General features: G+C 27.8%; 2 protein-coding genes and 2 pseudogenes across 2 annotated transcripts; 2 read left to right on the plus strand and 2 right to left on the minus strand.

Annotated features, from left to right (window-relative positions):
- Nucleotides 1-398, plus strand: part of LOC113383518 — a 2318-nt pseudogene extending 1920 nt beyond the window's left edge.
- Nucleotides 399-721: 323 nt separating this feature from the next.
- On the minus strand, nucleotides 722-3778 carry LOC113383519 (solute carrier family 2, facilitated glucose transporter member 6-like). Its single transcript, XM_026621779.1, has 5 exons — nucleotides 3662-3778; nucleotides 2462-2597; nucleotides 1491-1719; nucleotides 1249-1405; nucleotides 722-928 (listed from the first exon to the last, which is right to left on the minus strand). Exons 2-5 carry the CDS (start codon nucleotides 2571-2573, stop codon nucleotides 722-724), a joined length of 705 nt encoding a protein of 234 aa, XP_026477564.1. The 5' UTR covers nucleotides 2574-2597; nucleotides 3662-3778.
- A 352-nt stretch (nucleotides 3779-4130) lies between these two features.
- LOC113383280 (tubulin beta-1 chain-like) lies at nucleotides 4131-5986 on the minus strand. The gene is made up of 2 exons (XM_026621539.1): nucleotides 5828-5986; nucleotides 4131-5549 (listed from the first exon to the last, which is right to left on the minus strand). Exons 1-2 carry the CDS (start codon nucleotides 5882-5884, stop codon nucleotides 4263-4265), a joined length of 1344 nt encoding a protein of 447 aa, XP_026477324.1. The 5' UTR covers nucleotides 5885-5986; the 3' UTR covers nucleotides 4131-4262.
- A 7941-nt stretch (nucleotides 5987-13927) lies between these two features.
- On the plus strand, nucleotides 13928-14989 carry LOC113382977 (annotated as a pseudogene).
- The last annotated feature ends 11707 nt before the right edge of the window (nucleotides 14990-26696 follow it).

A 26696-nucleotide genomic window follows, 5' to 3' on the forward strand; every position in this document is an offset into this window, starting at 1 on the left:
TAATAAAATAAAATAGTACAACGATTTTAGAACAAATAAGTTAAAGGAGATAGTAAATAGCGATCTATCAATCACAAAAAAGACTCAGTAAAAGACAATTCCAATACTAAAACTAATTGGAATACTAATCTGTATTCCAATTACAGTAAAATCAAATCGAGAATGTAGAAACAAAAAACAAGTTAAATCTAGCTATTTTTCGGTTATACAATTATTGAATTCTACAAGCCATTAAATAGATTAACGAACAGGCTTCAATATAGCACTATCACCAAAAACTATGAGTTGCTGTCCATAAAAATGCAATCTGGTTCTTTTAAATAAATTGTTTTTATCAGAAAGTAGAGTCTTATGTCATGATTAGTTTCTCAGAAGCAGTAATATATGAAAAAAGTTAATTCTAAAGTTATGTTGACATTGAGAAATATTTCAGATTATTTGCATTATCTATATCAAATAAATAAATTATCAAAATATTGACCAAAAATTTAAATAAATAAATAGATCATCTTGGGCATCAATGAAAATTGAGGCTAAATCATCTCCATTAAGCATAAATTCTTATCACACCTTTATTATACTTATTTTATTTATGTTTTAATTATCATTTATCAACTTCTTTTATTTAAATCAATTGATTCAAATTGATTGGACTTGAAAATATTGATTTAGTTAACTAAATCAATATTTTCAATTGCATAATACATAAAATATCTATTTCTCACTTGACTCCTCCATGTGGACAAGCTTCTTGCAAACGTTTTTTACGGCATTCAGTACATTGACTTATTGTTTTGGCATATTGTTCAATTTCTTGGAACTCCTTTTCTACTTTATCTGGAGTAACCCAACCTCTTAACCAGCATAGTGATTTTAAAGCATCTTCTCGCCTGCCTTTCGATAGTAACCACATAGGAGTTTCAGGAATCTGTAGAATCATAAATGAATAATTATTTTAAATTAGCAAGCAAAATTATATGTAACCAAAATGAATAAATATAGATGTAAGATTTGTCTAATATGAATATGTACTATATATTTTTTGTAAGTTCATACTTTAATCTTGTAATTACAAGCCTATTTCTTAGCTTCTGGATTCAGTACAAGAAAATGTATTATAAAGGTAATGTTATGAATAATGTATTATAAAGGTAATGAAAATAATATCAAAGTCAAATTTTACAAAAGATAAGTGAATGATGTAATGGAATTTTATTCAACTAATTTAATTTCTGAATATCTACTTACAAAACAGATGGCAAAAAATGTGATGATCGGAACACTGGACAAAACTCCACCAACAGTGCGCCAATGCCAAGTGGTACCCAGAAGATAAGTGAGAAAAACACCCAAAAGTACCGAAACGCCTGCCATGGCTGTTAAAATACCCCTAAACCGTGGCTGACTGAAAATTATTAAAATATTTGAAATATTTCCTCAGTTCACAATACTTTTAGTACATAAAAATAAATAATTTATTCTTTAATTACCATATTTCTCCAACATAAGTCAATATAGGAGCTTCCATGAAGCCAACCCCAAGACCAAGAAGAACAGCTCCAGTAAAAAGCATGGCTTGATTTCCAGCAAAAAACATGATTATCCAGGCGGCTATATGGGGCAGAGTAACTAATAACATTGCTCGTTTTCTTCCTAAAGCTTCCAGAAAAACGCCTGATGCCAGGCTTCCCAAAGGTTGGCAGATGTATGCTAAACTTCCTGCAAAAAGAAAACAAAACAATGATAACTGGGACTTATAATTTTTTATATATTTGTAACCAAACAAAAATTATATTTCAATGGTAAAATAAACATCTTAGATAGTCTCTTGATGCTTCAATTTTGTACCTAAAGATGTAGGATTTTGGAGTTGGTTCTTGAGAAGAACGTGTTTGTTTTATATGCAAGAACTATTAGTTCTAATAACAATGAATTTGCAATATTAGAAAATATATATCTAAATATGTCTAATTTTTAGTTTAAATTTTTAGTTTAAATTAAAACATATACTATAGTTAAAATAAAGCTACTTATGTCTATATCTATAGAATCTCAAGTTTGAGATTTTGTAAATCTTTCAGTCTTGGCAAAAATAGGTAAAATTTGATTTCAAATTTAATTGATGGCAATAAAAGTACTATCTATTATACATTTTTTTATATTATTTAAATAATTGCTAATAATGTAATCGTATTTTTAATAGTAGTCTTAAGATTTTATTTAAAAATATATTTGAATGTTTGTATTATCTGGATCTTTGCAATGATGTAAGTAAATATATAACACTTATATTCTCTGATCAGTATTATTTAACATTATTAAAGATAATTTAATTAGTTGGATTTCATTAAATGCAAATCTTATTATTCTATGCAATCAATATGTAATTATCTGTATAATTGATTACAATGTCTATAATTTTCAAAATAAAAAAAGACTAAATTGGTAATGTTTTACTTACCAAACCAAGAAATTTGAACTATATTTAATCGAATGGAGCTATCTTCTCCCATAAGATCTGGTATTACTATCGTAGGAAATGCCACAGCCATACCCAAGTCGAATAGTAACATATTTTTTGCTGTACTCGCCAACACCTACAAAAAATAATATAAATAAATCACCAAATTATTTTTGTTATATTTATATATACATTCTAAAAAAATGCAAAGAAATTTAAATTTGCAAAAAAGCTAAATAATGTTTGGATTTCAAACAAATCCTTACAAAAATATGTTTTATTCCCGGAAACTATACCTTAATCGTTTCATTATTAGATGGCCTATACAAGACGATTCTAGGAGTAATTTAAAAATGTGTTTTTTTTTTACTTGAATGTTTATTAATTCTTTTCAATATTTAAATCAAATTTCAAGTCATATTTAAAATCAACATTTCCCGAGCTAATGAAAAATTATTTTTATAAACAAATAAGATGAAAAAATTCCTAACAAGAATTTTCTATAGTTCTCCAGTTAATTAGCTTAAATACCAAAATATTGGCGTTTTAATTTTTGGGCAATAAATACAGGTAAGTAGACTATATAAAAAAAACTAAATGTTGTCTAAAATTATATATCCCTAAAATAAATAAAGAGGTAATTATAAAATGTTTTTTCCTTACAAATTCTAAATTGTATTTAATATTAATCAAATTGTCACGACGAAAATAATGTGAGAAATTATATTGTCCAATGTTTTCCATGGAAAACGTTATATAAGATAATTTACTATATTATTTAGATATTTCAAAACATAAAACATGGAATGTTTTATTATGTCAGTCATGTAAACTGTTATGATAATAGTGTCTCGAGCTTTATGAGTTATTATAGTTATTTGGAAAGATATGATTAATATTGCATAATCTGTCACAACAAACATGAATTAATTTAATGAATAAAATAACTTAATGAACTTTAACAACGCAATATTTATCATTTAAGAAGATTTTCATGTTTAGTTTCCGTTGAAGCAAAAAAAAAATCATTGAATTAGAAAATTATTTGAATCATAAAGCCATGCCATGAATGCTAAACATCTCTTGATAACAAAAATCATCGGAACTAAATATAAGTCTAAGGTAAATATTTAATAAAATAAAGCAGTGCTCCATCTGAATTCAATGATTTTTTGGGCCAATTTGAAAAGAAGTAATCACCTGTGGCAGCAGCGTTCTGTAGAAGCCAACTCCATTATCATCCAGTTCTGTATTACTTGGTGTTACCACTACTCCATTTTCTACACGACTTGGATTATTATCTTCTTTATCCTCAGATTCCCTGTAAATATCTCATATTTTACTACAATATCAAAAGCATATGTTAAATGACATTAAAACCCAATGTATAATTCATAAAGATTGAAGAAAAAAATACAGAAAATATGAAGTCAATCGATAAAGATTTTGTAAATGAGTTTCAAAACTTATTTTTAAATAAGTATTTATGTTGCCATATTTATTTTTTAATTAATTGGATCATTGTAATTTTTACAATAAAATTATACCTGAAACAATTTAAAATCAAACAAATTTTGAAACTGTTAATGAAATAGTTTATTGTAAACAATGCATAAGGAATGTAAAATACCAATTTATATACAAATTAACATTGCAACATTAAAGTGAAAATATTACAAAAATATTGTATTGAGTCTGCAAATATAATAAATAAGGCCTTATGCATGTAACTCAGACAAGCTTTTTGTAAATTTTAAAAACAGGGTTGGCAGCGATTGTTAAAACATCATGCAGAATTAATTTAGTTCTCATCAACATCAGCTTCTTGTTCTTCATCAAACTCTGCATCATCATCAGCAGTGGCTTCTTGGTATTGTTGATATTCAGAAACCAAATCATTCATGTTGCTCTCAGCTTCCGTGAATTCCATTTCATCCATACCTTCACCAGTATACCAATGCAAGAAAGCCTTTCTTCGGAACATAGCAGTGAATTGTTCTGAGATACGCTTGAACAATTCTTGGATGGCAGTGGAGTTACCAATAAATGTTGCAGACATTTTCAGACCTCTGGGTGGAATATCACAAACTGCAGTCTTGACGTTGTTTGGAATCCATTCTACAAAGTAGCTGCTGTTCTTGTTTTGAATGTTCAGCATTTGTTCATCTACTTCTTTCATTGACATGCGTCCTCTGAACACAGCTGCCACAGTCAAGTAACGACCATGTCGGGGATCGCATGCAGCCATCATGTTCTTGGCATCAAACATTTGTTGTGTTAATTCTGGTACGGTGAGTGCTCTGTATTGTTGGCTTCCCCTAGATGTGAGTGGTGCAAATCCAGGCATGAAGAAGTGCAAACGAGGGAAAGGTACCATGTTCACAGCCAATTTCCTCAAATCTGCATTCAATTGTCCAGGAAATCTAAGGCAAGTAGTGACTCCAGACATTGTTAAAGAAACTAAATGATTAAGATCTCCATATGTAGGTGTGGTGAGTTTCAAAGTTCTGAAGCAGATATCGTAGAGAGCTTCATTATCGATACAATAGGTTTCATCTGTGTTTTCAACTAATTGATGAACAGACAAAGTGGCATTATAAGGTTCTACTACAGTGTCTGACACTTTAGGTGAAGGTACTACTGAATAAGTATTCATAATTCTGTCTGGGTATTCCTCTCTGATTTTAGAAATAAGTAGAGTACCCATACCAGATCCAGTACCACCTCCCAAAGAGTGAGTTAATTGGAAACCTTGTAAGCAATCACAGGACTCGGCCTCTTTGCGAACAACATCTAAAACGGAATCAACAAGTTCAGCCCCCTCGGTGTAATGTCCCTTCGCCCAGTTGTTTCCGGCTCCACTTTGGCCAAAGACGAAGTTATCGGGACGGAAAATCTGTCCATATGGTCCAGAACGGACCGAGTCCATGGTTCCTGGCTCCAAATCCACAAGAATGGCGCGAGGAACGTACTTGCCGCCGGAGGCTTCATTGTAATAAACATTGATACGTTCCAGTTGAAGATCAGAGTCTCCATGGTAGGCTCCAGTAGGGTCAATGCCATGCTCATCAGAGATGATTTCCCAGAACTATAATGAAATTATGGCTGTAGACTTATTACATGAAAGTAATTTCACTTTGTACAAACACTACAACAAGTTCGTAACGGTAATTTTTTTCATTGTAACACTGTTTCGGATATCCATGAATAAAACGATAAAAGAAAACGCGATACGAAACATGCAGACGATGAAAGAATCTTAAGAAAACCTTTGTTAAAACGCAAATATAGAAAAATCAATAAAACTGTAATTCAACTTCAGTGCGGCAAAAGAACATCATAATGGAGTCGCTTAAAATAACTTACCTTGGCTCCAATTTGGTTTCCGCATTGTCCAGTTTGAATGTGAACGATTTCCCTCATTTTGAAATGTTAATTAGTTACACAACTAAATATTTTATATACCAAACTGGCTACCAAGAAGCCACAAACAACGCTAATAAAAATGCCGAACTGACAGGACGCGCTTCGCTTTATGTAAAAACCGGCAACGCCCGACGCCGGCCTGTGATTGGTCGATAAACGCGGGCGCAGTGTTGCCATAGCGGAATAACGTTTCCATGCATTTTAAAGCGGCAAATTCAAAATAGATATTGCTAAATTGATTGAACGATTCGTAATCCTAACTGAAATTGCATATAAAGTTAGAAGTATTTGCGTAATTCTTTATTAATGAGATATTATGATATAATAAATTTTTACACTACTGTCCCCGATATTCTAATTTCAAAAATCTCTAATAATTTCATTAGCAAATCTAAATATTTGGGATACATAATTTCAAGACTTCTGTTCCTTAAATTCAATAATATATTGTTATACTTGATCTATGGATCAATCGATTTAAAAATAACTTGAAAAGTAATTAATTGACTTGCTAATTGATAATTTATAAATAATTAATAATTAATTATAAAAGTTGAAAGTATTTATTAACTATCAATGCTGAAGAGCAGAACATAAAAATATAATCGATGATTTGAAAATACTATTAAATTTGTTCTACAATTAACGAATTAAAAAAATTACTCATTTGTTCACAATCGTAATGCATTGCTAATTAAGATTACAGCAAAATACTAATTAATATAAAACAATAACATTAAAACTATTACGAATCACGTCACAAGTGATATATGAACAAACAATTTTAATTGTTGTTTATTTTTATTCATCTAATAATAAATTGAATTATTTAGTGCTGTTAAATATTTTATCATTTTAATTATTATTATATCAATTGGCTTTAGGAAAGGTTATGGCCATCAAATAAAAAGACAAAGATTAGCATAATTTAATTTAAAAAAATAAGAATAACTTGAATACACAATGCAATTTAATAAAATAATTACAATAGTTTTTGAATTAACATTAATGCTAAAACAGAATATAAAAATTACTGTTGAAGAAACGGTTTGACCTAGCATAATGCAAAACTGATATGATTACAGCTGTCTGAAATTGTTTTTGATTTTTTCAAATTTGTTAAAAATTATACAAAAAATTTGAATAAAAGAATCATTTAGGGAGTTACTTTTGAACATATAATAATTGTTATGTCTTACTGTTCAAAATGATATCAGGCGTCCAGAGAACATAAATTTAGCTAATTTACTTCAGAACATGTTCATTATTTCATTCTTAAAACATTTGAACCAGACACCTGAAGTTTATAATAAATATCTTTATATAATATAGCAAATTGATTTTTTTTGTTCATATCTTAACAGCAATCAGAACCTTACATCATATAAGCTGTTGAGCAGAAACTTCTCCTTACTTCGCATTTTTGGATGGTAACCCAATCCATCCATATTTGATGATTTTATTATTAGAATTTATCTAATAGGGCTGACTGTTTATTGGTCTACTTTTCATTAATGCCGGGTAAGGACTATTTTCACTTGGAAACATATTGCTATCTATGTTTCCGAATGAAAATTGTTGTTACTACTGCTTGACAACAGGCTGCTCGAGACGAGTACCGAACCCGGGACCTCTGAATCAAGCCTCGTCGCTCTTAACCGCTTACCTAAAGGGCAAGCCCAAATTGAAAAATTAATACTATTTATTTCATTGAGAGACTTACTAATATGTCTGATCCAATTAGTAGTATCATCAAATGTAACGATTATACATATTATTTCTAATGAAAAAGGGAAAATGAAGAGATTTTATACTGACTGACTGAGACAGACTGAGATTTTCGGTAAAAAAATGAAAACTAAAGTATCGGTAGAAAAAAGAAAACAAAGAATCCTGCATATTTATGTACAATTTGAGACATTTCTTCTTTTTTGAGAAACCTGGTCAAAAATATAAAATTAAGATGATTCAAGACAAGAGGAAGCAGAAATCCTGGATAGTCAAATCAGGCATTTTCAACTCAAATATGATTCAGGCTCATTGACTTTTGGATGCATAAAAACAAATAAATATAACTCAATTAATTGATTTCAAAATATACGTTGGAATCAATACCGATCCCAATTGCTATTGTTTGCGTGGAGCGACTAGGGCGGATGCTGAGCACGCCATTATGGAGTGCAAAAAAGGTAAAAGGGTAAGAAAGAACTTTGGAGGCAGAAAGTAAGGCAAAAAATCTCCTTTCCAACTAGTTTTGTAACATTATTGACAAAGAAAAGGATATATGGTGTACTATATAATTATATATAATAAAATAAAATAAACGTTTTAACGGATATTACTGAAAAAGAACAAAGTAGAGTCCATATATTTATAAACGTTACTGTTTTTATTTTTTATTAATTCAAGAAGACACTTACACTTGTAGCAATACACATCACTCATTTTTTTTTTCATTTTTACTATTTGACTGCAGCATCAATTTGCTTGGGAAGATCACACTTTTCATAACGCTCTCACCAATATACCTAGTAGGTAATTTGAAGCAAAACTTCTTGCCTGACTTAGGGAGTAAGAGTAGGTAGTACCTTAAGTTTGGCTTCAAAATTTAAATTACAATTTATATTTTTTTCTAAATCCGTCTCTTATACTTTGATAATCACTGTATTAAATAATTAAAGCCGGAAGGTACGTAGGCATTGTTCAATCACCGCTATATAAAAGTGATGTATTGTTTCTAAAATGGTAAAGTTACCTGGCCGTACATGGTATCGCATTTATCACAAAGTAATAATACTACAATCGGTTCTTAGAAAATATTACCACTTGCTATATATATAATTCACATATTACAATATTAAACAAACTCGATTTCTTATTAGATCATTAGAAAGTACGAAAGCGCAAGTGTAGGATTGTGGAATTAATGATTTTTTTGTTGATGCCCAAATATTGAATCTTGATATTGATCCCAATCAATCACATTTCTATAAACAATCATGTTTCATAATTTACAAGAGTCTTGGTCTTGCAACATGATATCAAGCAGTAGTGATACCTATTGTCACTTGAAAATACAGATCAAGTATTTAAAGTTCTCTCATGCCAGGCACCTCTGTCCGCCTGAGATATGAAAATAATGTATATAAATAAATAAATAAAAAAAATCACATTTAGAAAAGGATAAATATTGGACTATCTTATAATCAAAATATGTCAGAAGTTTAATAGGACAACTTTAGGGTAGTCTTCTAATAAAAATATACCAAAAAGAGAACAGAATAAGTATAGAGATACTTTTTAATTTCAATAGTCATTATTGAAAATAACCGCAAACAATAATTATCAGAACAGCTAATGAAATGTTTGTAAAAAATTATCACAATAGCTTATAATAACCACAGGGTTGCCTTATAAAAATATTGGATTTAAGATATATCATAAGAACATTCAATACAACTCTTATGATCTGATTGGTTCAAAAGCAAGTAAAAAATATTCACATTAGGATTAAATGGTAATTTTTTGAGACTCTTAATTTTTGTTTAAAAATCAAGCAAATATATGTAGGCTTTTAGATTATTTTAAAGTATTTGCCTCCAAATTTAGTAGTTCAATCATGTCTTATGGCCTAATGGTGGTTTTTCCTGGCCAAGTATTATTGTCAGTTTTATATAATGATACTATGCATAATGATTTATAGAATATAGGCCAATGTAAAATTTTATTTGAAGATATCCAATCTTCTGTATAACTAATTAATGTCAATAGATGTAACATTTTCTTCATCTAAGGTAAACTCAAAGAATTCTTCGTTAATTACATAAAGTGTAATTATCAATTGACAAGTATGTGCATATAATTATCATAATGAACAGCGTGTTATTAAAAGTGAATATTATTAAATATAAGATAGTGCTAAATCCATCAATCTATTCATCTGTATCCATCAATCTTGTGGAATCATTATGAAATAAAGTATAATGTATAAGACTGATTAGAATCTTTAAAAAGCGCGTGCAAAAATTTAAGATTGTATAATTGGTAAATTAGAACTAAATTTATAATTTTAATTATATATATATATATATATATATATATATATATATATATATATATACCTAGACCTAAAGGTCCGCGGATAAAAACATCCACCACCGATATCTCAAAAACAAGAGCAGATAAGAATTTTTTAACAACAATATTTGAAAGTAGAGGGAAAAAGAAGTATAACCAGCTATCATCTTGATTCTTACAACGTTGCTATCAGGAGATAAACGGCAATGTTTGAAAATCCAGAACAAAAGTATTCTCTTTCGTTGTTAGTTTTTTGGTTGTGAGCACTGTTGTTTAGTTTACAAGACCTTAATATGTTTTTAAGTATACATTATTTAATTGTTTCATAAGATGTATTGTTAATTTTAAGTTAGATTCCACAGTTTTTCATATAAACTGTAATAAAACTTACACATAGGTGGGGTAAAAAGGTCCAAATAAACTTTTACCCTGGCAAAGGCGTAAAAAATAAAAATAGAAAATAAAAAAGTGAATTAAGTTAAATAAAGCAATTTTACAACAAATAAATTAAATAAATAGTCATTTTAACTTTGCTGATAAATATTTTGACGAAGTACCAGATCAAAGTTATATACAGTGTTATCTCTGTAAAAAATGTACCCATAAAATTAATATTTTGCATTGGTTGAATAATGTAGCTATTATTTTGTAAAATCCTTTCAAAATTAAAATATTGGTCCAGTTTTTTGTCCTCTGGCCGTCCTATTTTATCTGCCTATAAGGCATAAAGGACCAGGTACAAATTTTTGAAAAACATACATTTTTATGATAATGAATTAGCTCGCATTTTTATGAAAATAGTCAGATAGTTATTTTTTTGATATGTGTTATTTATTGTGATTTATTTGATTTGATTTTCACAATATAATTGCTCTAAGTCAAATTGATTTTAATTAAAAGCTTGATTTTGAATGAATTTCTATAACCATTCCAATAGATCTTTGCCATAAATTAATTGGAAGAATTTTCTATTAATATTTTACGAATGGTTTTTAAAATTTTAAAATCGAATGAGAATTTTTTACGAAAGCGTGGACAAAAATTTTTACACTTTTCTGCTAATTCTAAAGAAATGGCTCAGACGATCGTCTCAAAAATCAACGTCAACTTTCACGAGTTCATATCGAGTTTTATCGAACGGCTTTAAATTGAATTAAATTAATCAGTTCATACGTTTTGGAGAAAACGTCTAAAAAAGTCTAATTTTGGACTACATATACATGTACATTTTCCAATTTCGGTGTGAAACAATTTAAAATGGCTTAAAATGGTAAAAAACATAAAAATACCTAATGAGATTATGTAGTAAATACATTAACTTCTTCTTTGGGACGTTAGTAAAGAAATTATTATTTTTTTATATCTTGACATCTGGATATTTTTGGCATTAAACATATTATGATTAACATAACATATTCTTTTGGTTGCAGTTTTGAAGATAATTTCTGCATCAATTTAATTTGGTACAGAAAAATTCATAGAAATGGTCCAGGAATTTAGTAGTAGTTCAATAATTATTCATGCATAAAATAAACAATTTAACAAAAATTTACTCAGATTTCTAACTATCTCAAGAACCAAATTTCTGGCTGAAACAACCATTACTACAATTATATAAATACAGTATGTAGATTTACATATGTATGTTCTATCCCATATGAGCGTATCACGTATCAATAGAAAGTCAAGTACATCTGACAGAGAGGATTACATTATTGTGATTGTACAATAGATTCGCATGCGAATAGAAGTAGGCAAAATTATTTATAGGCGAATAACCTGAAACTGTGTCACTAAATTTAATGAAAAAGTACGTGGTACACCATAATTGGTGACCTGACGAAATCTGAGAGTTGGCAGTCTTTAGATAGATGAATGATCTCAAACGCGGATCTTCAACGGGTGTTTTTTTTTGCTACTTAAATTTGTTGAGGTTGAACAAAAACCTGTTTTGAAATCCGATTGTATAATACTTTTGTTTGTTTTTGAACTACAATCAGAGTTTATGAGTCCTATGTGCTGTTATGATGATACTTCTTAATTACTTGGTTTTTTTCAGAAGGCAAACTAATAAGTGCTTGTTGTATCTATATTTGTTATATTGTTAACTTTCCGTAGTGTAAGTTATAGTAATCGCAAAAAAATCGTAAATGAAATTTTTTATATTTCTTTACGTTTCAAAGGTTTTTGAACATTTTGGCATACCTTAGAAAAAATTTATGTATGTGTATGTGTGCGGATACATATGTTCACCGACGGTTTCGGAAATACGGTTCAACCGATATGAATAATTTAAAAAATATTCGATTTGTATTGATAAGGAGACGTGCTGATTAGTTTTTGGCAAAGGCAAGTCTAGCCGTTTCGAAACTACGGTGCAAAAAGAGCCAAAAATGGTAATTCAGTATTCGAGAGAACGGAGTTTCTGATTTGAATAATTCAAAAAATATTTTATTTGGATTGACGGAATAAAAGACCGTTTAAATTTTTGCGAAGGCAGGTCTAATGGTTTCAGAGATCACAAAAAAAGTAAAGAAAATGTCATTTGGCAGTCAAGAATGATCATTAGACATATGCACATTAAAATTATCAGATATTTTATAGAGATTTTAATAATAAGTATAAATTTTGTTTATATTCCTATGGGTTCTGTACCAATGTTAGGTGACGATGCGGCGTTTACGCGCTTCAATATTTCTTCTCTAAAACAGTCACGCAGCACGATTGCTTTAAAGAAAAGTTAAAAATTTACAAATAAGTTAAATGTTTTCAAAAATTTCATTTTTTCAAAGTTTTCAAAAATTCTGAAGCTTTTTGAAAATTTTGAATTTTGGTAAAAATGTATAATAACTATTTACTATTGTATATTTATATTTATACTATTTAGTTTAATTCATCAAATAATAAAATGTCCTGTAAATTTTATACAAACATAATTTTTCTGATTTTGTTTGGTACTTAATTTTGTTGAAACAACATATTTTATGCATATTCATATATTATGCAAAACACAGTTTCTATGCAACAAACATTTAAATTTTGTATGCAGTAATAAGTATGAATGTGTTTTTTTTTAATTTTAAAATACTAAATTCCTTAGGATTGGTCCTAGTAGACACTCTTTTTCTATTGGAACCTAATATCTTTGGACAATCTACTCTCGGTATTCAAAACCACTTTCATGCCTTTATTCATTTTTTTTTTAATTTTTCCATATTTTTTCTATAGCAATAGCAACTACTGATAGCAAAAACCTTGATCTTTGTTAATTTTGAAAAATGGTTAGCTTTCTCAATAATTTTTAATGTAAATATCAACCTCGATCCTGCCAGCACAATGTTCCAAGTTCAAATCTCGCACTAGGTAGAACCTGATGTCAAACGATAGAAATATCCATTTTCACTTAAAATGCTATATTACATCACTTCACTATGTAAAATGAAAAAAAATTGTTGCCTTCTAATAAAGCTAGATAGGAAAAAATACGTCACTGTAACTCACAGAACACTGAGAATAGTTTGGATAGCTGTTCAAATATTCAAAATCAGTCAAATATTTATAATTACTTTTTCAATAAATATTTAAATCGAGAACCTGATCGTCGCATTATAGACATTACAGTCTCATTTCCAAATCTGGGCTACCTTTCAGTATAAAATGGACTATATGGTAATGTTCGAACTTTCATTTAAAGATTAGAACTGGATTATATGTTAATTAAATAAATTTTATAATGTAGATTTGTAAGTTGTTATCCAGGCAACATCATAAATTATAAATGGTGTCTTTAGTGTACGTATAATTAGCTGTTTATAATCAATCCCTGCAGTTTGACGAACATCCCAATATTTCTTATACTTTTTTCAATATTTTCCGATTTAATGTCAAAACTTATTAATGATTTCATTTGTTAAACTGCGCGCTTTGTCATATTTTTTACTTTCATGTCAATTAATTTATAATATGCTATCCAATGTTTTTCGAAATGCATTACAAAGATTTTATTCAACTGCATCAGCGACAACACCAAGAGGAACCAAGATGACAGTGAGGGAAGCACTGAATCAAGCCATGGACGAAGAGATTGCACGCGATAACAGAGTGTTCCTAATAGGTGAAGAAGTAGGACAATATGATGGTGCCTACAAGGTATCGAGAGGACTTTGGAAAAAATATGGAGATCGTAGAATCATAGACACACCAATATCCGAAATGGGTTTTGCTGGTCTTGCTATCGGAGCTGCTATGTCTGGCTTGCGCCCAATTTGCGAATTTATGACTTTTAATTTTTCCATGCAGGCAATCGACCAAGTCATCAATACGGCTGCCAAAACCTTCTACATGTCAGCAGGTAATCAACATGTGCCAATAGTCTTCCGAGGTCCAAACGGCGCATCAGCTGGTGTGGCTGCACAACATTCACAATGTTTCGGATCATGGTACGCTCATTGTCCTGGTTTAAAAGTTTTATCTCCATACGATTGCGAGGATTGCAAAGGATTATTGAAAACTGCAATACGCGACCCAGATCCTGTGGTGTTTTTAGAGAACGAGATACTTTATGGTCAAACTTTTACTTTAACTGAAGAAGCCATGTCCAAAGACTTTCTTTTACCAATAGGTAAAGCTAAAATCATGCGCACAGGGAAAGATATCACTTTAGTCGCTCATGCCAGAGCGGTGGAAACTTGCTTATTGGCAGCTGAAGATCTTGCTAAAAAGTCCATCGATTGTGAAGTCATCAACTTACGAACATTGCGGCCATTGGATTTTCCTACCATAATAGAATCAGTAAAGAAAACAAATCACATGGTAACTGTTGAGCAAGGTTGGCCACAGTGCGGAATTGGGGCCGACGTTTGTGCAAGAATAATGGAAAATGAAGCGTTTTTCTATTTAGATGCACCTATTTGGAGGGTTACAGGAGTGGACGTTCCAATGCCTTATGGTACCACATTGGAGAATGAGACATTACCTAAACCTTTGGATGTTTCGGAAGCAGTGCACAAAGTTCTAGGACGATAAAGATAATGTCATTTACATTATACTGGCCTTGATCATATACATTATTATAACTGTAGGAAAACAATTATGATAAATAATTATCCCATGAAAACGAAATTACTTTTTGTTTTCCAACTTTTTGCATTTGTGACATTTCAGACTGTCTTTGATCTATTATAAGTTTGATGTAAATAATTTTTCATTATTTTTTTGAGTATTAGAAGAGCCTTACACTGCTGTCAAGATCAATGCAATTTTTTTTGTTTATTAAAAATATATATTATTATTTGTATGCAGGTGTGCTAATTCACATTGGTTATCGTTAATAAATACTGCTTATATTTAATTTGTAATTTATTAGTCGTTTAATTTTAATTAACAAAGAAAAAATCGATCAATCTACGGTTTGTGTAATAATAAATAAATGATTTGATCAATATAATGTCTCACTGATAAAAAAAATACAATTAATATATGAAATATAAATATATCTACATATATATATAAATAAGTCGGGTTTTCCTTCCTGACGTTTTAACTCCAGAACGCACGAACCGATTTCGACAATTTTTCATTCGTTGGAAAGGTCTCGGGCTCCGCAAGGTTTATAGCTAAGAAAATTAGTGGTGCATGGCATCGTTCCATTTAGAAAATCATTGTTTTTCACATGGACAGTTACACGTTGCCTGCTCACGCGTTGGAAAACCATCCGCTGTGTTTATGTCAACGTCAGACCAAAAAACAAAAAATGTGGTTTACCAAAGAGCACTTCAATAAAACGGATAATTTGCGGATTCACTTTCATTTACTTAGAGAAGTTCAACTAAAAAACACTTCATTTTTGTAATCGAAATAAATTCATTACTGTTGTGCATTAAAATCAATTTTTTCCTTTTCAAATATAAAACAAACAAAAACATTCTTCATCTTTCTCACTAAACCATCTGGTGACGAAAAGGAGTTCGTCGGGTATGCTAGTATGTATATATATATATATATATATATATATATATATAATATATATATATATATAACTATTTATATATATATATATATACATATATATATATATATATGGTATGTAGTCCCTGACATTTTTATATATGCAAATTAAATGCTTGTATAAAAATACTTCGAGTGGTTTCAATAGAAAAAGTAATTTCATTAGAAATCTTAAATCCATCGGAATCAAGATTTCTAATACTAGTTTAGCAATTTAAGACAAAATACTAATTTCGTAAAGGTTGTCAATCCCTATTCAGACTTTATAGTTGGAATAACATATGGTTGTTTTTTAAAAGCTCTACTGAGCACGATCCTGAAATGGAAAGAAAACTGGATTGGATCCATCCCTAGAGTGCCTCCCTATACGACGTCATCGAAGGTAAAATAGAAGGATTGGGAAGAAAAAGAATGCAAATGATTGATGATTAACACTATAAGAAGAAATACAGGAAACTGAAAGTGAAAGCACTGGACAAGGAAGCATGGAAGCAGAAGTTTAGCAAGGAAAACGCTCAAAAGTATAAAAAACTGTATAAATGTAATGAATTAGTAATGGTCACCATATACTTGGGAGAAAATGGGAATTATTAATTTTATGGTGTTCTCACAACATTGACCTGCCTCTGAGCTGATAAACATTTATTATCATGACTATTTTACTACATAAAAATTTAATTTTAAGTAGTAGTAAATTATTACAAGTGCATTGTTTACAAATACATAAAACCATTATGACTCTCAATTTTAAGACTAAGAATGGGAGATGTTACGTCTGCAAATTTTTATTATTGAAATTTAAATTAATTGCTAATATTTCATGTGCTCGATTTATATAATTTGACATTTATTTTTCAATTGATTGCACACACACGAGTACCTAAATATATATGTCTATTCAAGGTAATTGTGATTAACCAAGCTACTGTAGCGAAAATATGATTGTTAATTGTGATTCAGATATTCCCATAGAACGGTCGAACCATCAATTTTTTACATAACCTTTAGAAAGGATCGCACTTTAAATTAAACATCAGAATTATGTGACTGATTTGAAACAAATAGATTTTTTTTTTCTTAAGAGAGTATTCTAGTCGTAAAGTTGTAAAAAGGTAAACAATATTTCTCTATATTTTTAATAAGTTATTAAAAAATGTTTTGAAAATTTACAAAAAAAAATAAGAATTAAAAATATCCATCACGTTTTGATTCTAAAAGATGATAAGGAAGGAGATCTCAAAAAATTGGCACCTGACCATAGCCATCATAAGTATTTTGACCCCAAATAATGTGAAGAAAAAAAATATTGATCTAGAATAATGTTGCAATCGTGTGAACTACCGACAAGTTAAAAAAATATTTCTTTTCACAAAATAGCGATTGAAAATTTTTTTTTGATATTTTCGTTTTTTGCAAAATCGACATTTGATGATTATGATGAGAAAATAAGTTTATAGTTAAACTTCAAAAATTTCCGAAAAAATTAAAATCGGTTTTTTAAACATTCTAGACCAGAATATCTAGAATTCAGAAACTTCAAAATGTGGCTCATATTAAATCATATTTAGAAGACTTTTCCAGTAAGATGATTTCCAGTTATATATACTTTAATCCCTTCAAACTTGGTAAATTTTTTTCGATTGATTTTTATTTTGCTAGTTGTGCTTGTAAATTTTAAGATTTATTAATTAATATTTAATGCTCATGATCCAAATTACTTCTTGTAAATTCTGTTGACAAATCTAAGTCATTGTGGATGGTCTCATTAGTTACGTGCCAAGAAGTTCTACATTGTCTTTACAATTTTATTATGAGATCTTTGAATTATTTCACGTTCGAAAATATATTATTATTAATTCAACAATTTTCAAATAGAAATTTCTTCGCATTTTTGAAGATATCTTCATTTTTTAGATCTTACCACCAGTAAGATCTGCAAGAGTATCTATAGAACTTCAGTAGAGCACTTGAGCATCTCATGGCTTGTTTTGGTTACATTCTAATTTTTAATCATAATAATAATAGTATAGTAGGCAATCAATCAATGATGTTCAACATATATTATTTTGCTAAAAAAAAATTCTTACCAATTCATCATTCATAATACAGATCTTGACCAGAATAAATATCGGTACATTTGATCTGGCATAGAAAAATATTTTGAAGCTCGTTCAGTTGGATGAACAGGAAATTATTTTTAATGATGATTTGCCAATTTTTTTATATGTTATTGTATGATCTTTGCTTCTTGGTATTTCCTACAAAAAATTGAACCTATACAAATTTGTTTCGCACTTGTATCTTCAGTTCAATATGAAAATATGAGATCAAGCAAATAGAGAGATTTTTGTATAAGTACCCGCTCAGATCTTGTATAATCATTATACAAGATCTGAGCGGGTACTAATGCAAAAATCTCTCTATTTGCTTATATTATACCATAATGTCAGTTCATTTATCAATTTTATTAAATTAAATTAGTTTATTGATGTATACAGTAATTTTACATATCAGTCATTTCAAATATTGCAAACACTCTGTGTATAAAATGGTAATTAATCGTAACATTTAATTAATCATTATTTTTTTCAAAGCCAAATTCTTCAACACATGAAGAACAGCAATAAATTATATGTTCTTTTCAAATGTTTGTATTAAATCACAAATATTATTCCACAAATTACTATAATGATTTTACTCAAGTTTAATCGTCTAAGATTAAAATAAAACTACTCATGGTAATAAGGTTGATAGTAAAAACAAACCCTTAAAATATTACAGGCCTGTGACATGTGTTTAGTCCACAGGACAAATTCCTGGGGACAAGACTTCGATTTTCTAATTTTTACGTTCGTGTTCATTTTTTTTTATTTTTTAGTTTTTTTTTTATATTTTTATATTCTATTTATTATATTTATTTTTATGTCTTTTGTTAAATATTTCTGTAATAAATTTTTAAATCTTCATTAAGATTTTGTTTAATTTTTCAATTAATTGCAGAATTATTTTAAGATGTATCAATATGATAGACAATATATACAATAAACATAGACATTACTAAAAGTAGTAGGGGATTTTACTTGAAATTATCTTATTTATCCATTTTAAAATTAAAAAAAAAATGCCTTTATAAATTATTTTATTAGTACTATCGAGATGCTGATATTAAAAGAAAACCAAATGTAAAGGTTTACTTTTAATATAAGAGTATATATATATATATATATATATATATATATATAAACTGATAATATTCACATAAATAATTAATTGCTAATAATGTTTGAACAAATAATTAATGCAAGTAATAAATTATAAAATAATTACTAAGAATTGATTGCTAATCTTTGTCTATTTTTATTGCACATAAATACATTATTAAGATTATTAAATATTGCGTTTTTAATTTAAATTATTTATATCTTAGTAAATGATTGTCATAATCAATAATGAATTGCATTTATTAATAATTAGACTTATACTGAATAATAAATAGATGTCTTAGGAGCTGTGTTTTTGTTTAATAATTTGGATTACTTTTCTTTAATATCTGATCATTTGTAAAACTTTTTGTTAATTCTTCCAAATGACTAGAACCGTATAATTAAAACATTAAGGCTAAAATTAAAAACAAATAATTTTGGTAGTATAAACATTCCTATTTTTCAAAGCTTTCAAAGCTCTGCAATATTTAAGGTAAGGTGTTAAGTAAAATCTGATGGTTAAAATTATAGTAAATTGTTTATAATATTTAATACTGTTTCCATAAACAAAATATAAAATCATATGTGTGCAGCAAAAAAAGGAGTATTACATTATAACAAAATCTAACCATTTTTTTTAAAAAGCACAAAAAAATTGTCTTAATATAATCTTGAGTATTTTCATTCATTGGAATTTATAACAAAAATATATAATCTCTGCAAGATTATATTTTGAAAATTTTGAATTTTTTATATTTTGATTTTATTTGAAAATTTTGAACATTTTTTTAAGCAATCGCGCTGCATAGCTTATTTGGAGTCGAAATATCAAAGCGCGTAAGCGCTGCGTAGTCGTCTAACTTGTAAACATTGGTACAAAAACCATATAAATGACACAAAACTTGTACTTGTTATTATAATCTTTATAAAATTAAGGCCTTAATTTTGAAACATATTTTTAATAGATAATGTGTCCCATTTGCCACTATGGCGAGATCAGGATATATTATAGTTTGGCATGGCAATTAAAAAAATTATTATTAAATTTACACGTGCATTATTAAAATTATCACCACAGCATAAGCATTACCATTAATTACCGCATTACATAAAAAAGTCCATAGATAATTTTAGATAATATATTTTTATTATGCTCGTCACAGCAAAAGCGCAGATAATTTGCGGAAGCAATTAATAATACATCTTCAATTTTTTCATGTTCAAGGACAATGTGTTATTTGAAAATATAATAATATGGTTTATCTAGAATTATACATATGTACATTTGTCTGAATGTCAGTTATAATTGAGACAAGTTCAATTTTTGCAATACCAGAAACCGAAGTTCGAAACTGGGATTTTTTCTCTTATTAAAATGCTATATCTTGGCAGCAAATCAGATATTAGAAAACAATACATTAATTAATTACCTCTAACGACCATTAATTATAATAAAAATCAAATTATGCAATCATGCCAATGTCCGGTAAAGCTTCAGTATTGCATCCACAAAGTTCCGAGTTAAGTCTTGTATTTTTTATTACCTGATATCCAGCAGTAGTAACCAATGACAATAAACATGTTTCCTAGTAAAAATAGGTCTTATAGGCATTGCTGCATAGTTTCAGTACTATCACAATTAGACAAGATCAACTATTGGGTTAACCTTCAAATAAAAATAGTATATCCAAAATGGTAAAGGATAACCATGGGGTTGCCTCCTAATAAAAATGTTTCAAAACTAAAATCTGATGACCATTAGGTTGCCTTTGAATAAATGTATATCAAAAATAGTAGGGCACATCCAATGGATGACTATTTGTCACCATTAATAATAAATTTATGCTTTTATGCCAATTTCCTGCAAAGCTTCGGTTTGCATCCACAAAGTTTCGAGTTAAAACTTGTATTTCTCATTATCTGGTATTTAGCAGTAGTAACCAATGACAATAAATATGTTTACTAGTAAAAATAGGTTTTGAAATGGTAAAGATAAATATTATAGAGCATTGCTGCAAAGTTTCAATACTATCACAATTAGACAAGATCAACTATTGGGTTGATCTTTAAATATGAATAGTATATCCAAAATGGAAAGGACAACCATGAGGATGCCCGAATCAGGTTCTTTTTGAACTGACGACCATCAGGTTCCCTTTGAATAGAAGTATATCAAATATAGAAAGGCACATCCATTGGATGACTTATTAGTCATAAGTAAAAAGTAACCATCACAACAGATTACAGGATGCCAAATGCCAGGGAATATTTGATGGATCAATCACAATTGTAGTCTCGACATCAATGGAAATTTTTCAATAAATACTAACATAGGTAATTCATTATTATTTGTCACAATTTTCATAAACATCCCATTGTTCTGTGACAGCTAAACAACACGTTTCCTCGGTAATTGACAATATTATCAGAATAAATCATAATATTACTTCTGAACATTACATTCTGATCATACGTAGTTTTAAAACAAAGGCATAAAAATAATTGCACTTTTAAATACGCATAAATTTAAATGTACATAAAGGTTTTCTTTGTTAATACACATATTATTTATATAATAAATTTATATTGTGAGCTAAAAATAGTTTTAGTATTATCATAGATTTATAACGACGTACTTTGTTTAGCTTAAAGAAATTTCTATTCTTAAAAAAAATAGTAGAAAGTTTTAGAGATTTTGATTTGACATTATAGTAACATACCATTATTAATATTTTTTTATATAATTTATTTTTGTTAATCAAGACTTTAATGTCTTATTTACAAAATTGATAGGTGAACATACCCATTAGTCACCAATGTTGTCCTTATTTCAATTTAGTATTTTTATTATTATAAAAATGGATCAATTTGTTTGACATAATAATATGTCCAGGATTTATCATCAATTTTGTCATTATTTTGTGCCAGGATTAAAAAATTGTACAATTTGTTAATAATAGAGTTCTGGTTTTGACGTTATTTTGACTAATATGCCTAAAATTTGTCATCAATTTTTCCATTATTTCTAATCCAGATCATTATCAACTTCTCAAAAAAACTAGGTGTTAAAGTGAAGAAATTACTAAATAAAGTAGATATTTAAGTTTCTTGATTAGCATAATGGAATGAAAAAGACATCAAATGAAGTAGTTATGAAATATATTTGTTAAAATATGTATTTGACAATCAATAATCGATAAATATCCATAAAGGTAATGCTGAATAAATATGGTAAAATGAATGAAACATCGTGCCATAAAAGAAAGTGTTAAAATTTACACTTATGTGTGAACACTTGCAGAAAAATATAAATTCGCAGAATAAATTTTGAAACCTGGTTTTATTCAGATTTTGACTTAAGCAAATTGGATAACTGAAAGTTTTGTACTAATGTACTAACTTTATAACAATACTAACTTCATATAATTATTGTACTAATAATTCCACGTTTTTATGATGAGATCAACTAGAGTAGCCTAACGAGTCAAAGTAGTTTTCTTAAGGTATTAAAAAAACAAAAAACAAAATGTCGATTATGAAATCATTAATATTTTCTCTTAATATAGTAAGTTATAAGCACTTTTATTTATTAAATGTCGTCATTAAAAACATATGTTTATCGATTCCATATGTGTACAAACTAATATGTGGTATTAAATTTCGCAACGTAAGTGCAAATAAATATCTTAGGTATTTTGTAAACAAAGAAACTTGAAACTAGTACCGCAAGGTAATTGAAAATGTATAACAAATCACTTAATTAAAATTGTTATATTTTATAACATGCGGAATTTCTGTCTTAAAAAAAATACCAATTTTTTATTGTTGAAAAATCTATTAACAACAGTCCATAATTTACAATTCAAATCCATAATTAACTCCATATTATCCATAAAATACCATTTTAACATATTGAAATATAAGTATTTATATATAGATTTTTTTGATCCGACTATACAACATTTTTGAACAAATTTATATAAACCTATGTATTTTGATTGTCTATTAAATATATTTAAAAAAAATTATACAAAAGATGTATTAGTGAAAGATCTTCTTCAACCATTCCATTAACAATAGAGTTATAAACAAACGCAATGACCTCAGCCTTTTTTGTAGGATTCAAATATATTCTATGAAGGCGTCCATTAATCACGTGATTGCTTTTTAAGGATTTTTGAACACCTTTCTCTCCCTTGGTGATTCTTGGTGATATTTAAAATTAAACCCCCCCCTTCCTTCTACACGAACATCGAAGGTATTTTTAGTAGCTAAATTAGTAAAGTTTTTGAAAATTTTTGGATTTTTTTAAAATTCTGATAAAAAAATAAATACACGTGATCTTACTAGACTCCCCCTCCCTGTACGTGATTATTGGTGATTTTTTGTCAAACCCCCCTCCCTCTTTAAGCTTCACCTGATTAATGGACGCCCCCTATCTCGATAGTATTTCCAAATTTTCTTACAAAACAATAAAAATGTGCGAAATATTCACAAAATCTGAGGTAAGTATGAATATATATATATATATATATATATATATATATATATATATTATTTTTATAATTAATATATCATGATATTCACTTACCCCATTTTATTTAATTGTCTGCAACCTGGTCGTTTCTATTTTATTAGAACAAACCACTCCTTCACACAATTAATCAAACAATTTTGTTTGAATTATTTTGCTACATTTGTGTAAACAAAAAGTCTTGCTTTTTATTGTCAAATAAAACAAAATCTGCAGTTTTGCTAAATTATATTTAAAAATACTTTTATTATTGTAATGCAAATGCAATTTTAAATTCACTATTAAATTAAAACTATGTCACATTTAATTAGAATCTAGCTTGGTTTATTTTTGATTTGGTTTAGTTTAATTTGGAACTATTTTATATTTTGTATTATACTTTCATTTTATTTTTAATTATTTATTTATTTCACTTTATTTATTCAAATTTTTTAAAATTACTAATTGATTTTATTTAGTGATTTAGATAAGTAATAGTTAATTTTATTGTATTATGATTTTATAATATTGTACTATGATCATCCAGGCATGTTTATACTGATTTGCATCAATTTTAATAAGAATTTCATGATTTATTTGAAAAAGATAATAAATTACAGATTATTTATACATCTGTTTACAATTCCCTGGGACTAAGATAATTTTGCATTCAGATATCTTATTGTAAGGCAAATAAATTCTTATATACGTATTTATTTTTATCATTAATCTAGGGAAATATGGGGTAAAACTGCAATCGATGAAGAAAATCCAACTCTTAATTTATATGTCGAACCTAATAGTTTATATTAGTAAACATGTGAAAATTTAATTATTCAAATTATTATATAATAATAATTTTACAATATAACATTTTGCTTTACTTTAATATATAATTCGTATTAAAAAAAATATATGTTCTCTAAAAATGTATATTTCCTATAAAATTTAATTTATCTTCAAACTTGTCTATGATTCATATAAAAATTTACCTAAAATTTAATTGTGCAAAAATAATTGTTAAAAATGAGAATCATGATTAATACATTAGTTTATAAAATACTGTAATAAAATAAATAAATTACCATAAATATTTTCAATTGTTATTATTTTAACTAGCATCTTTCAATAAAATCATAAAATTTGGCACACGACCTAGTAATTTGACTATGTTGCCTACAAATTTGGCTACTACCATGAAAAATCTGAAGATTTATATTATTTAACTAAGAATCCCTTATTATACTCATATATTTTTCTTGTTACCTAGAAAATTGAGTACGTTGGTTTCGTATTTGAATACTGTAACAAGATTATAAGAAATTTATCGAAAAATACTAAAAATGTTTAGGTTGCAACAATTTTCGTTTTATAACTAAAATAAATTGCCTTAATTTTTCATATACCCAATAATAACATGAGGGTGCGTTTAGTATCTACAATTTAGGCTTTGCAGGGTTTCGGGTTCAAATTCCGAGTTAATTGCACCCTATATTCATAAGTAATAGTAATATTTATTTTTGTTTAAATATATAGATTGTAGATATATTTCTACGTGAAAATATCAATTGCTGCAAATAGTACTGAAAATAGTAAAGGACAACCCTCGAGTTGCCATCTAATAAAAAAAGACAAAACTAGAATATTATATCAAATAAAATAGGACAATTGTTGAATTGCCTTTTGATATAAAAGAGCAAAACTAGAAGAGTTGCCTTTTAATAAAAAAAATCAAAACCAAAATATTATCTCAATTAGAATAAGACAGCTGATGAGTTGCCCTCTAATAAAAAAGAGCACATATAGATTATTATCTAAATTGTAAAAGATCAACCATTGAGTTGCCTTCTAATAAAAAAAATCAAAATTATAATATTTTCTCAATTAGAAAGGAACAACCATTGGGTTGTATACCAATAAAAATATTGTCAAAACTAGAATGTAACTTATATTGAGTTGTCTTCTAATAGCAATTGGTAAAAATAATCATCATAATAAACAACCATCACGGCAGCTTTTAAAATATTAAAATTTTGTTAAATAATCTAACAAAATAGATCGAAGATCCGAACAAAATACTTGAAAAGTCATTTTGCAAGCAAGTACACAACTGGATTATATTCATAATGAATTAATAAAAGCAAATTATGTTGCATATGAATAAATTAAAGATAAATTTTGTTTCAACACAAATTAAAAGTTTCTATTATAAGAATCAGTATCAATGATTTTCAATATATAATTAATTTTAAATCTACCCAACTTTCTCTATGCAGAAACACTTGCATATATATATATATATATATATATATATATATATATATACGAGTATATATATATATATATATATATATATTTATATATATAAACTTATTTATTTGTCTATTTAATGTACTTGAATTTACTTACTGTTAGTCATTCAAATTATTACAATTGTTATGTTTTATCATATAATTACCGCCATTAACATAGTTTAACACTATGATACTGTATTTATTTACATAATGCACACGTTTCCTACGCGCTGTGTTTGTCATCTTCATTATTTAAGATTAAATAGAAGAAAATTATATATACATATATGTATATATATATATATATATATATATATACATACATGTATATATAATTTTCTTGTAATAATGTATATATATTAATTTATATTCCAATATAATATTTAGATAAATAAGGGTATATTTATAATTAGAGCTAGTCTTATCCAAACGTTTGAAAAACTCTATGGAAGTAGCACACAATATACAATTTTATTATGTTTGAACAAAATAAAATTAAACCGTTTTATTATGTGTACATAGCATAATTATTTAAGGCATTGATCTTATTTAATGATTTTTAAAAAAAGCTCACTACAATTTTATTTATATTTTAATTTTTAGAGTACAAAATAATGATTGGCTGACAAACTTCAAACCCCTACTTGTTCTTCATAGACTTGCCTTACATAGAAAGAAGGAGAGCGAATGACACCAATTAGTGGAAAAGCGTAATT

This window comes from Ctenocephalides felis, unplaced genomic scaffold, assembly GCF_003426905.1.
Source record: "Ctenocephalides felis isolate EL2017-DRISC unplaced genomic scaffold, ASM342690v1 CF-g0.4_SCAFFOLD_03570, whole genome shotgun sequence".
NCBI lineage: Eukaryota > Metazoa > Arthropoda > Insecta > Siphonaptera > Pulicidae > Ctenocephalides > Ctenocephalides felis.

Excerpts from the sequence above, each read along its gene's own strand:
- LOC113383280 (XM_026621539.1), bottom strand. The coding sequence starts at position 5,884 with ATGAGGGAAATCGTTCACATTCAAACTGGACAATGCGGAAACCAAATT. Across the intron at positions 5,550-5,827 it reads GAAACCAAATTGGAGCCAAG|TTCTGGGAAATCATCTCTGA; the intron begins GTAAGTTATTTT and ends ATTTCATTATAG.
- LOC113383519 (XM_026621779.1), bottom strand. The coding sequence starts at position 2,573 with ATGTTACTATTCGACTTGGGTATGGCTGTGGCATTTCCTACGATAGTA. Across the intron at positions 1,720-2,461 it reads AGTTCAAATTTCTTGGTTTG|GAAGTTTAGCATACATCTGC; the intron begins GTAAGTAAAACA and ends TTCTTTTTGCAG. Across the intron at positions 929-1,248 it reads CATTTTTTGCCATCTGTTTT|ATTCCTGAAACTCCTATGTG; the intron begins GTAAGTAGATAT and ends ATGATTCTACAG.